Source organism: Gadus chalcogrammus, chromosome 18 (genome assembly GCF_026213295.1).
Source record: "Gadus chalcogrammus isolate NIFS_2021 chromosome 18, NIFS_Gcha_1.0, whole genome shotgun sequence".
Lineage (NCBI taxonomy): Eukaryota > Metazoa > Chordata > Actinopteri > Gadiformes > Gadidae > Gadus > Gadus chalcogrammus.
In genome coordinates this window covers 5,496,087-5,508,549 of record NC_079429.1, presented here as the reverse complement: position 1 = coordinate 5,508,549, position 12,463 = coordinate 5,496,087, and the positions used below count along the sequence as shown (strand labels likewise).

The 12,463-nt window shown below is 45.9% G+C and overlaps 1 protein-coding gene across 2 annotated transcripts in view; it reads left to right on the top strand.

Moving 5' to 3' along the window:
• LOC130371617 (urotensin-2 receptor) overlaps nucleotides 1-5,649 on the top strand; it is a 6,741-nt gene extending 1,092 nt beyond the window's left edge. Inside the window, exons 2-4 of one of the 2 annotated variants that reach the window (XM_056577448.1) lie at nucleotides 1,278-1,425; nucleotides 1,579-2,004; nucleotides 3,468-5,649. In XM_056577448.1, coding sequence (XP_056433423.1) covers nucleotides 1,279-1,425; nucleotides 1,579-2,004; nucleotides 3,468-3,845 — 951 coding nt within the window. In that variant the 5' untranslated portion in view covers nucleotide 1,278 and the 3' untranslated portion in view covers nucleotides 3,846-5,649. Of the gene's footprint in view, nucleotides 1-1,277; nucleotides 2,005-3,467 lie in introns of both variants that reach the window. The other variant, XM_056577447.1, reaches the window with a different exon arrangement.
• The last annotated feature ends 6,814 nt before the right edge of the window (nucleotides 5,650-12,463 follow it).

Sequence of the window (12,463 nt, the reverse complement as noted above, 5' to 3'; positions counted from 1 at the left end):
AATCATTTTTAAAAGAATTCACACGCACATAAACTGAATAGACAAAAATCTCCTCGAGCTGCTAAATCGACTACAGGAAGGTCTGTTGATTCACAACCTTATTAATCCAATAATTCTGTCTTTGGTTTATGATGCTTATTTAACTTGAAATCATTTATAAAATAAATCCCACACACAAACTGAACAGACCAAAAATCCTCAATCTGCTATATCGTCTTCAGAAACGTCTGTTGATTCAAAACCTTAATCAAATCAATAATTCTGTTTTGGTTTATTATGCTTATTTAACTTGCAATCTTTTTTTTTTTATAAATCCTAACCACTTAAGCTGAATAAACCACAACTGCTAACACCCAAAGATTAGCAGGCATTTAAAATGGCATCATCATACTGCTTCACTCCTGGGAGTGAGGAAGGGGGGTTGGGGGTGGGGGGGGGGGTGTAGAGGAGGGAAGGGGGGGAGATATTTTTTACGTCAAGGCTACATTTTGAATCATAGGGGATGAGGGATGTGGGAGGTAAAAGGCCCAGCATGAAGTGAACCGTCTTCACTTCTAATGTCCAATCCCTCTCCGAACGTCTAATCACGTAATGGGGGGCATTCAAGCTTCGCTGATTCTATGGTCACAAATGCTTTGTTTGTTTTTGATAATGGTGCAAGCCTAGCAATTCCGGGTACCCATAAAGCCATATTTCCGTGATACAGTGTTTGAAGATGTTGTGATTCAAGCTGTGTCTATAAATAGGGATTCTCTGAGCTGTTTTGTCTGCGGTCTAAATTGAACTAATCTCTACTCTCGCTTTTTTCGGGGGGAATAACGGCTACCATCAAGACAATGTTGAATTCGCTGGGAATAGTCATGACATGGGAAGAGTGATGAACTCGGGATTTAGGGCCGACTTGTATTTATAAGAGCAACTAAACTGGCCAATGCCCGAGGCAATTTCTGAAAGCCTCTCTCTGAACTAGGGGATAAAACCCCAACTTCATTTTCACAAAGTGATCTATAGAGCCAGATTTTCTGTGGCCTCATGGAGACAACACGGCAGGGGCCAGGCTATTGGACGAGGATGAGGAAGAGGGTCACCTAGAGAGAGCTGAGAAAGTGAGAGAGCCAGAGCCCAAGAGGGAAAGGCTTTTTCCAGGACAGCGTCTCGTTTATCCAGAAGTCACCCGAGATGAATCCGTCGGACTACAGATTAGCGATTCCCTTTTCTGTATGTATTCTCATGTCTCCCCTTCATCCTCCCATCCGACCACCCCTGGGGGAACGCAGGATGACCACCGTGTCCATGGCGTCCATGACGGCGCTGGTGGAGAGGGTCCCGAACGGCACCGCCCTGTCCCCTTCGGGCCTGACCCCCTCCCACGAGGACACCGCCGCCACCTTCACCATCGGCACCATCCTGTCCGTCATGTGCCTGGTGGGCGTCACGGGCAACATCTACACCCTGGTGGTGATGTGCCAGTCCATGCGCACCTCCGCCTCCATGTACATCTACATCATCAACCTGGCCATGGCCGACCTGCTCTACCTGCTCACCATCCCCTTCGTGGTCTGCACCCACTTCCTGCAGGGCTGGCACTTTGGCGACGTGGGCTGCCGCATCCTCATCAGCATCGACTTCCTGACCATGCACGCCAGCATCTTCACGCTGACCATCATGAGCACCGAGCGCTACTTCGCCGTGCTCAAGCCCCTGGACACGGTGAAGCGCTCCAAGAGCTACCGCAAGGCCATCGCCCTGCTGGTGTGGGCGGCCTCGCTGGTGCTCACGCTGCCCATGATGGTGGGCATCCAGCTGATGAAGGTGGGCGCAAAGACCATGTGCCAGCCCACCCTGGCGCCGAACACATACAAGGCGTACATCTCCTTCCTGTTCTGCACCAGCATCGTGGCGCCGGGCCTCATCATTGGCTATCTCTACATCCGGCTGGCGCGCACCTATTGGATCTCCCAGACCGAGACCTTCAAACAGACCAAGAAGCTGCCCAATCAGAAGGTCAGTGCGCTCCTCAGGTTAGCTGTGAAGCTCTGAATGGAGGCTCTCTTTCCAGAACCGAGCGGTTCTCTGGTGACTTCTTCTAAGTCTGAGGCATGGAGGGGATATTATATGTTTAGTGACCCCGCTTTTTCTAGGAATGTTTCCCAGAGAAAGTTCCCCTTCCGGCGATCACATGTGGGGCCACATGTGATCCCCTAAATGTGTGCACTGAATGTGCTCTTCCTGGGGAAACTATGCTAGAAGATGGCCGGGTGAATAATTTATACAAATAATAATTCAAGCCAAGAAGAACAAGCCAAACATGTGTTGTGAGCCTCTTCCAACTGGTTTAAAGTGGCTACCCAATTTACAGATAGCATTTAAAATGTAAAAATGCATATAATAAGAATCAAAAATATTGGCTTGCAGAATAAATAAATATATATGTATATATCTCCATCGTGCAGGCATAATGTAACTAAGTTGTGAACAGGATGCCTCTGCATGAGTAATGACTTCCCTGATTAAACCCTGGAGGGCCTCAATGTTCTTTAAGAGCCAGAAGCTTCACAGTTATGCTTTCCAACCATGAGTAATACGACATATATACTCCCAAGAGATACTCAAAATGAGTTTACTATTAAAATTGCAACTTCCCCCACGAATTACACATTTAGAAAAGTTTTTTCACTGATCCTACAGCATTGACGCATTGACCCAATGAGCAACGAGTTACATCTGAATGCCTGGACTCTCCTTATGGTGAACCGGCCTGCACCCCATCATCGATTATTTATTTTTTTCCTGTATGTATGTATGTATGTATGTATGTATGTATGTATGTATGTATGTATGTATGTATGTATGTATGTATGTCTGTCTGTATGTATGTATGTATGTATGTATGTATGTATGTATGTATATACGTACGTATGTATGTATGCATGTATGTACGTATGTATGTATGTATGTACGTACGTACGTATGTACTTCAGTTATGGCCCCCATTGCACTCCTGATCATCCCATACGTACGTACGTATTTATATACGTATGTATGTATGTATGTATGTATGTATGTATGGATGGATGGATGGATGGATGGATGGATGGATGGATGGATGGATGTATGTATGTATGTACGTATGTATGTACGTACGTACGTATGTACTTCAGTTATGGCCCCCATTGCACTCCTGACCATCCCTAGAAGGAAGGATTCCCCACTCTGCGTTCCTCCTTCCTTCTCAAGAATTCTTCCTTGCTAATTAAGGGAGTTTTCCCTTGCCCTCTGGGGGGCTAAGGTCAGGGTGGCGTCATAATTATACACCCTATTCAGCCCTTTGAGGCTGTACCTGTGATTAAGGGCTTTGCGAATACAATTTAATTGAACGAGCATAAAATAGAGATAAACAATTGACCAGGGAACCAACTGAACACCAGCCTCAACCCGTGCTAACCATCCAGATGTTCTCCTCCAAGGTGCTGTACCTCATCTTCACCATCGTGCTGCTCTTCTGGGCCTGCTTCCTGCCCTTCTGGATCTGGCAGCTGCTGGGCGAATTCCACCCCTCGCTGGCCATCTCCAACACGGCCAAGCGGAACATCAACTACCTGACCACCTGCCTGACCTACAGCAACAGCTGCATCAACCCCTTCCTCTACACACTGCTCACCAAGAACTACAAGGAGTACCTGCGCAAGCGCCAGCGCACCTGGACGGCCAGCAGCTACTTCAGCCGCCGCAGCCGCTTCCAGCGCTCGCCGCGCCGCTCGCCGTCCTCCAGCAGCCAGCAGTGCACCGAGAGCTTCGTGCTCTCGCACACCGCCTCGCTGCGCGCCCACAAGAGCAGCCTGTGATGGGGCCCAGCGGGGGCTAGCTGGATTTCACCGCTAGCGCTAGCTGGTCTTCGACGGCTAGTACTAGCTGTTATTCACGGATACGCTAGCTGTGTTTTTCATGGCTAGCGCTAGCTGTTGTTCACGGCTAGCGTTAGCTGTTTTTGATGGCTAGGGCTATCTGTTTTTTATAACTAGCGCTTGTTGTTTTTCACGGCTAGCCCTAGCTGTTTGTCATGGCTAGCCCTAGCTGCTTCTCATGGCTAGCCCTAGCTGCTTCTCATGGCTAGCCCTAGCTGCTTCTCCCGGCTAGCGCTAGCTGCTTCTCACGGCTAGCGCTAGCTGTTTTTCATGGCTAGCGCAAGCTGTTTTCCACGGCTAGCACTAGCTGTTTTCCATCGCTAGCGCTAGCTGTTTTCTACGACTGGCGCTAGTTGCTTCTCACGCATAGCGCTAGCTTTTTTTTAACAGCTAGAGCTAGCTGTTTTTCATGGCTAGCTGTAGCGGGGTTCGCGCTTGCCATCAGAAGGGGGTGGATATGTTGACGGAATGCCCCGGCCGTTCCCTGCATGACTCCTTCCTCGTCCAACAACGGGCTCGAACGCTGAATATGCGATCAGCCGATTCCTTTTTTTTTCCACTATTTTACAGAACAGCAGCACACATCGGCACTGGGAGTTTGATGCACAAACTGGGACAGCTTCTGTCACTGGGGATCACTTTCTTGGCCTCTGGAGGAGTATGGCGAGGGTGGGGGAGATTGGTGTGTTACTGTTATCAGATGGGCCTGATGACCGGGTTGCTGTTGCACAAACATGTCCATCTGAATGACCGCTGCATGGCTTCCTGATGTGGGCCGTAAACAGGTCTTTGGGAACTGTGGGTTCCTCTGGGATATTTATGGATGAGGCTGAGCCCTTGGAAACACTTCCATCTCGGACGTGACCTGATGAAATGTTATGTGTATCGCTCACAATCTGACACAAAAGTACGCAAAATTGGTTTATTTTTCTCTGTGGATTTTAAATTGGTCATGAAGGATAAATGTGTTGCCTGACTCTCTGAAGAAAGATTGATTATCGATTGGAAAGATTTTTTCTCTCGTTGACAGTTAAAGCAGAATATTATCGTTGTTTATTAGTGAAAAATGCTTTGGACCTCCGTGAGAAAGACAATAGAATGAACAATAAGGAAAGCCCAAGTTGAAGAATCTCCTACTTTTAAAATGTGAGACAATAAAAGCTACGTAAAGAATGTTTCCACGTACGGGTCAAGAGTCTTTTAAATATGCAGTCTGCCGTCATGATTCATACATTTAATATGAATTTCTCAAAATAAATCCTAAATTTAATTGACCAACATAGTTAAACACACCCACACACACTCGATTGTCAAGAGCTTACAAAAATTTTCCACTGAGTTTGAAGAAGTTAATTGTTTAAAAAGACCTAAGCCATCCTCCCCCCCCGTTTCTACATCGTTAGGTTTTATCCTCTGGTTTTAATCAGCACCTACACCAGCAATCCATTTATTCAGATAAATAACATAACTTCTGACGGAAAGAATGTTTTTCTAACATGCTTTAGTTTGCTTTCTTTCCTTCCACGGAAATTTGCCAGGGGGGAATTTGTGGAAATGTGCACGTGTGTGTGTGCACGTGTGTGTGCGCACGTAATAATTCCTCCCCACCTTGAGGTGTGTCCTCCTAGCCGAGGGCTAATCCAACCCTTGGGATGAAGCTGGTAGACACACACACACACACACACACACACACACACACACACACACACACACACACACACACACACACACACACACACACACACACACACACACACACACACACACACACACACACACACACACACACACCCATCATCACAAACACACACACACACACACACAGACACACACACACACACACACCATCAAACAAACACACAACTACAGTAAATAGCTTTCCTCTAGATCTATTTTTCTCAAATGACAAAAGAAAACTGAATACGGAAAAAAAAGAATGAGTACAGATGTCATCTGTAATCCAAAAGAGTCACCGCTTTCTTTGGCATGTTTTCTACCAAGGAATTGCGTTTCTTGAAACTAAAAGGTACTGGACAATATCCAATATTATTTCATTATTTTCTTCCACTGAACCTTAGCCAGAGATCAATAGCTAAATCCAACCGAAACATTGAAGCCCATTTTTCACTGACACGTATCCGCGAGTGTGCAATTTATCAGCATGAGCCATTCTGTTATTGTTATTCAACTACTCTGTTTACGTTTGTTCCTTTTGGATAATATTGCTTTTTCAATGCAATCCTCTATGTTTAACCGTGCAATCATCATATTTAAAAATACAGTATTTGACGTTGACATTTATTTGGATTATTGTATATAGCCATTTATTAAATATTTTCACATGCCGTCCTCAAAGTCGCAATGTGTACGATTAAGCCCGTACCAGTCAGTAGGTGGAATGCTCTCCGAACTAAAACCAGCAAGTGTAGCTCAGCGCGAGACTTTCCAAACTAAAACCAGCTAGTGTAGCTCAATGCGAGACTTTCCAAACTAAAACCAGCTAGCTTGGCTCAACGCGAGACTTTACATACTAAAACCACCTAGCGTAGCTCGGCTTGCTGGGTGGTGTGAGTGGGACGGTTTTAGGAGGGCAGATTCTTGTCAACAAAGAGAGGTAGGGGCTGACAGCAATTTAATGTGTAGAATAAATCTGTTATAGGATGTGAGCGAAAATGAAATTAATATCAATCAGCATTGATTACATTTGGGCCCAGGTAACTTTAAGCAATGAGATGGAATGGACATATTGCAACTTGAATATGGCAGTTGACATTTATCGTCACCAAAAACGTGTTAATAACAAAGACAGATTGGAATGAGCGACGCTGGTCGACTCAAATCGATGGAAGGTGCAACAACAACATTCAAGCGAACAGCCTTGAAAACGTTGAACAGTTTGGTTCTGAGCCTCATGGCCGACAGCTAGGTTAGGGTCATAAATCCTGAATGCTCTTTTCCCCCTCATCTAACTACAGGTATGGTCAAGGATAATGATGATGATGATGATGATGATGATGATGGTGGTGGTAGCGACCTCATAAATCGAACGTTAAGGGCGGTGCCAAGGTATTTTGGGTGAGTGTTTCAGTGAGGTGGACTACATCTCACAAGATGACAGTGGCTATAACTCACAGCGTCTAGCATGTGGCCCCAGCTTACGGACGTGGAAACGGCGAGCGTGTGTGTGTGTGCGTTTATTTGTGCACGTTTGTGTGTGTGTTTCTGATTCTGTTTACGTGTGCGTGCGTGCGTGCGTGCGTGCGTGTGTGCGTGTGTGCGTGTGTGTGTGTATGTAAAAGGGAGTTAGGGGGAGAAAGGAGAGCATTCGAGACAAAGACAGAGTGAAGGTGCATGCGTACACAAAGTCTGTTAGTTGATTACGTTTTTAAACTCCATTAGTCGAATCGAGACCAGACACAGGGTCAGAATTTAATTCGGACCCATTTGGCAGCGAGGCCAGAGAATAACTCCAGAGAATGTGTTCATCTCCTCAACAACATTTTAACGCATGATCGCACCAACAGATAAGGGGAAGTGTTCTCAGCCAGAAGAAACACTTTGGGGCTTTGTCACTTGGCCAGGAACAAAGAGAAGTAGAGAAAAGTCTCCTGGTTGGTTTATGGAGAGGTGTATCACTATGACATTAACCACAGTGCATTAATCCCACGTCATTTCCCCTGATTGGATAATAGAAAACCGACAGAGACACCTTGGGAATGAGATCAGAAGGCAAGGAGGCAGAGAGTGTTATGGCGTATTATGACCCACTAAGCCGTCAAAAGTTTTGTTCCAGAAAGTAGGTTTCAATCCAAGTCTGGTAATATAGCACAGTATGGTAATTCCTGAAAGTTTTTCTTCCGTTTCCTTTGCATCGATTCGTAGAACGGTTGATACAATAGACAGCCAATAAGCTTTTCATCCCCTTCTCTGTCCTGTTATCCTCTTCTCCACCTGAAATAAAGAAAGAAAGAAACTATATGTCCTTTGTCAGCCATTCTCCTAATAGCTACTGGCCACCCTGGACATCAAACGATGTCTCCTACTGAACTCACTCCCCTCTCCCTGTCAATCAATGGCCTTACAGAAAAGGGACGTCCAAATCCTACAGCCTGCTTCGATTTGCAGTCCGCTCCGTGTGACAATAAATAACGCAGAACTCGCGCTTGATGTTAAATCCTGCCCTGCCAGAATCCAATTCCCGATCATTCCTCATCAAAACCCTCGACTGAACCCTCTGGCTCAGCAGATCCAATCAGAAGCACAGATAAAAGAGCGTCCAGACCGTGATGGCCAGGAAGCAGATACGGGCCGCCCAGACCGGCGGCAGGGGATCTCCGGTCTCAGACCCTGACAGAGGCCCCTTGGAGGAGACCCTCAGCCTCGCCTTGGATTCAAGTCTGGATTCACTTTGCTTGTGAGACCAACGGTATGCTCTTCAAACATAATACATCATAATATATGGAGCTTTAAGATCATGTCGCATTTGGATGTTTTGATGCAGAAAATCAGGCCCATATCACGTTCATAACAGCACACAGCTCTTTGACTACTCCATGCAGGCTGTTGCATTCATCCCTTTTGCTTGGAGGGTGACTTCAAGATATTACTATTACTATTTAATCATTGAGCAGATGCTGAGGATGCTTTTGTGAAAGGCAACTTACACACGACAGGTGACATTAAGGAGCAGGTAGGAGATAGAAATCTTGCTCAAGGATCAAACCCAGTGCCTTTGAAGACGGAGCAGACTGTGATCAGAGCTTCTGCAAAAACTGAATATCTTTGTTGCTATGAATACAAAAATATGGGAGATAGACTTTGAAGTGGAAATACAGCCATAAAATTCAGTTATCCTCTCATTTTTACATGAAACTACAGTATCTCGCTAATTGAACATAATTATCTGCTTAAGTGTTTTATGTCAACTATTCATTCATATTACTGTAAGTTGGACTACCCACTAGCGTGATGGAAATGTTGAAATCTTTAAGGTTAAATGGACACTTTCCTGAAAAGGAAATTGGATGACTCACATTGTTGAAGCAAATACTGTTTATCTCTCTAAGGATGGGATACAGTTTCTTTTCAACACAGCCTAAATAATACATTACCTCTGAGATGCTGAGAATAACCGGAATCGTTTCATCATAGAATGAAAGCCAAAAGCGGGTGGCATCAAGTTTATGAATATATGTACAGCTAATGTAAACTACTGGATACATTTGAAAGGAACTGGGTGATTGTCATTAATTTTTCCCGACTTCCGATTCAGTGGATTCTTTCATAACACATTGAGTTACAATAACAGCTGTGATCCATATGCATAGTACTGATTTGTGAAGTGTATTCCACGACAATAAATGCGCTTGAAAGGAAACACATTTATTTGATAACTGCATAAAAGTGCTCAGCATTGTGAGACCCTCTCAGATTTTTCTGTGCAGGCTTCAAGGTATTTTACGGCCTTTCCAGAAAAAACTCATAACACCACCATATATCTTTTTGTTTTCATTGCTCCAGGTGGCATATCTGGAGACCGGCTCACTCCCTGTGGAAACAGCCAGGAAACGACACTGCAGACAGAAGGAAAGGGTGATAGTTTTTTTTTGTGATTTTACCAAATCAGCCGTGGCTTGGGTTCACCTAGGGCCATGGGAGGCCTGGAACACACTTTACTTTACACACTGAGACCGGGAGGAAAGAGTGTGGTGGTGGTGGTGGTGCTTGTGGTAGGGGTGGTGCTGGTGGGGCCAGTTTGGGTTAGGGAAAGTGTGTGATGGGGGAGGGGGGGGATGGGGTTGATGTGGTGTCGGGCGTCGGGCAAGGAACGCAGGAGAAAGGAGAGACCAAAGGGTGACATTGGCAGGACGCTGTGGATCATTCGCTCGGGGACCATCGCTCACCTGAGGCAATAACAGGGGGGGGGGGGTGGGGGTCCCATGTCACGCGCAGCCCGGCGGAGTCAATACATTAGCCTGCAGGCTGAGTGAGACACCATCAGCATCCATCAGAGTTGCTGTGCACATGCTCTGGGATTAATCAGAGGACACATTAGTCTGGTTATCACATTATGGCTTTTCCCCCCTACTTTTCTGTCACGTCCCAACTCACTCAGTGGAGATCAGATTACAGCTGCAGAGAGGAGGGGCTGTTGGCCTGACAGACCAGCGTCCTTATCCAGCAGAGGGCATTCCACCACATGCAAAGGTCACATAGCTGAGAGCAGTCTTTCTCCCCCCCCACCCACTCTCTCTCTATACCCTACCTCCAGGGTGAAGGGACTGCTGGCATCTTTCTTGGTTAAAGTTTGTCTTTCATGTTGAACTGTCCTTGCACCTCCTACTTGGCAGTCTCTCTCTCTCTCTCTCTCTCTCTCTCTCTCTCTCTCTCTCTCTCTCTCTCTCTCTCTCTCTCTCTCTCTTGACATTCGTGATTTTCACTGCATGATCAGGTAAGGTCTATTTTGTTAACTTAACTGTTTATTCGCAGCATTGAATGGGACATTCGACAATAACACCATCCATGGCCAGTGTGGTGCACCTCCACATCTGTAATCCATCGGGTGAAACTATGAATCAATAAATAAATAAATAAATAAATAAACCCCATCTTGGTTTACCAAAAACAATCTTGGTCAACACACATTGTTTCATATTTGAAAACAAAATGGTTCCTTGAAGGTTTAAGGATTGGGTAGCCAAATTCGAAAAGTGTCAAGGAAGTTTAACAAAGTGAACTTTTGTTTATCGTGTGCTTTCATGCGTAGTAAAAAAACAGAGGTGAGGTAAACATGAAACATTTACCAAGACCACGGCAGCGAGAAATTTAATATAGATGGAATTTATAAGACGATAAGACAATATAAATACTAAAAGCACCAACAAGCTATAATGTAGGAGACCTGTGTGTGTGTGTGTGTGTGTGTGTGTGTGTGTGTGTGTGTGTGTGTGTGTGTGTGTGTGTGTGTGTGTGTGTGTGTGTGTGTGTGTGTGTGTGTGTGTGTGTGTGTGTGTGTGTGTGTGTGTGTGTGTGCGTGTCAAAGTGTCAAAGTGTCAAAGTGTTTGTGTTGCGTATAATGCATAGATAATATTTAATGTTGCGTCTAGGTCTATCAAAGCACAAATTTAACAGATATAGATATATAGAAATACCGCTATCTATAGAAAGTGATAGAGATTAACTTTGTTCAAAAAGTACTGAGCTACAATGCTAAATACTAAATCCTTTTTTCAAAGCACTTGTTTCACTTGAACATCAAAAATCCATCCAGAACCGCCAATGCAGCTTCAAGCATGAAAACATAACCATGTTCTGGCCCCTAATGCCCACTAATGGGTCTCAGAAAAAGGGGAACAACTATATGAATGGTAGAATAATAACCAACACACACACACACAGACACACACACACACACACACACACACACACACACACACACACACACACACACACACACACGTGACCGGAAAATCCCAACAACACTAATTACAACTGGTGCTTTGGGCACACTCCGCAACCGCTGGCACATTTCTAGAAGTAATCAGCCCGCAAACAACAGCAAGGCGTGTTTCCTCAGAGGAGCCTGACAGCATCTGTCCCGGTCCGGGTCAGGTGTGGATCATAGTGCGGTGAGAAAGAAGAGGCAGCAGGCAGCGATGAGTTTGTAAAAACAAAACAACTAATTTACTGAAGTAAGTACAAACTCGGTTAAAAAAACACAAACTTTTTTGCGATAAAACAAAGGTGAGCCTAAAAAAAAACAACACAATTCGTAATCGTCACGACTAAGAACCACGTTCCTGCAAAGTACGAAACGACACACATTTGTGAAGATGCAGCAGGGAGTGAGAGGAGCAGAGGGAACGAAAAGGCACGATAACCTCAGCACAGGCGCGGATGACTAGTTGGTGACTGATGGGGTCCGGTGAGGACACCACCCTGCCTTAAGGACACCACCCTGCCTTAAGGACACCACCCTGCCTTAAGGACACCACCCTGCCTTAAGGACACCACCGTGTGTGGCCGTAGTAGAGCGCCTAGCAGTCGCCGCGGCCCTCCTGCGTAACAAGCATCACCCACTTCCTCTTGGTATGGATGGGACAGGAAGTTCAGGTCAGGCTGCACCCTGTGAGGGTCCAGAGGCTGGCAGGTCGGGTCCTTCTCCCTGGGGGGCTAATGGAGTCCTGCCTGCCGGGTGTGTGTGTGTGACCCCCCCCCCCTGGGGCTCCTCCGACTTCTACTTCTCAGGCCCACCCCAACCCCCCCCACGTGTGTGTGTGTGTGTGTGTGTGTGTGTGTGTGTGTGTGTGTGTGTGTGTGTGTGTGTGTGTGTGTGTGTGTGTGTGTGTGTGTGTGTGTGTGTGTGTGTGTGTGTGTGTGTGTGTGTGTGTGCGCGTGTGTGTATGTGTGGACCTGTGTGTGTCTGTTTGTGTGTGTGTATGTGTGTGCGCGCGCGCGTGTGTGTGTGTGTGTGTGTGTGTGCGCGCAATAGCATCTCCGGCTGGATGTTTAACCGCCCTTCACCCTCATCTTATATTTATAAGATATGTCATCCTTAT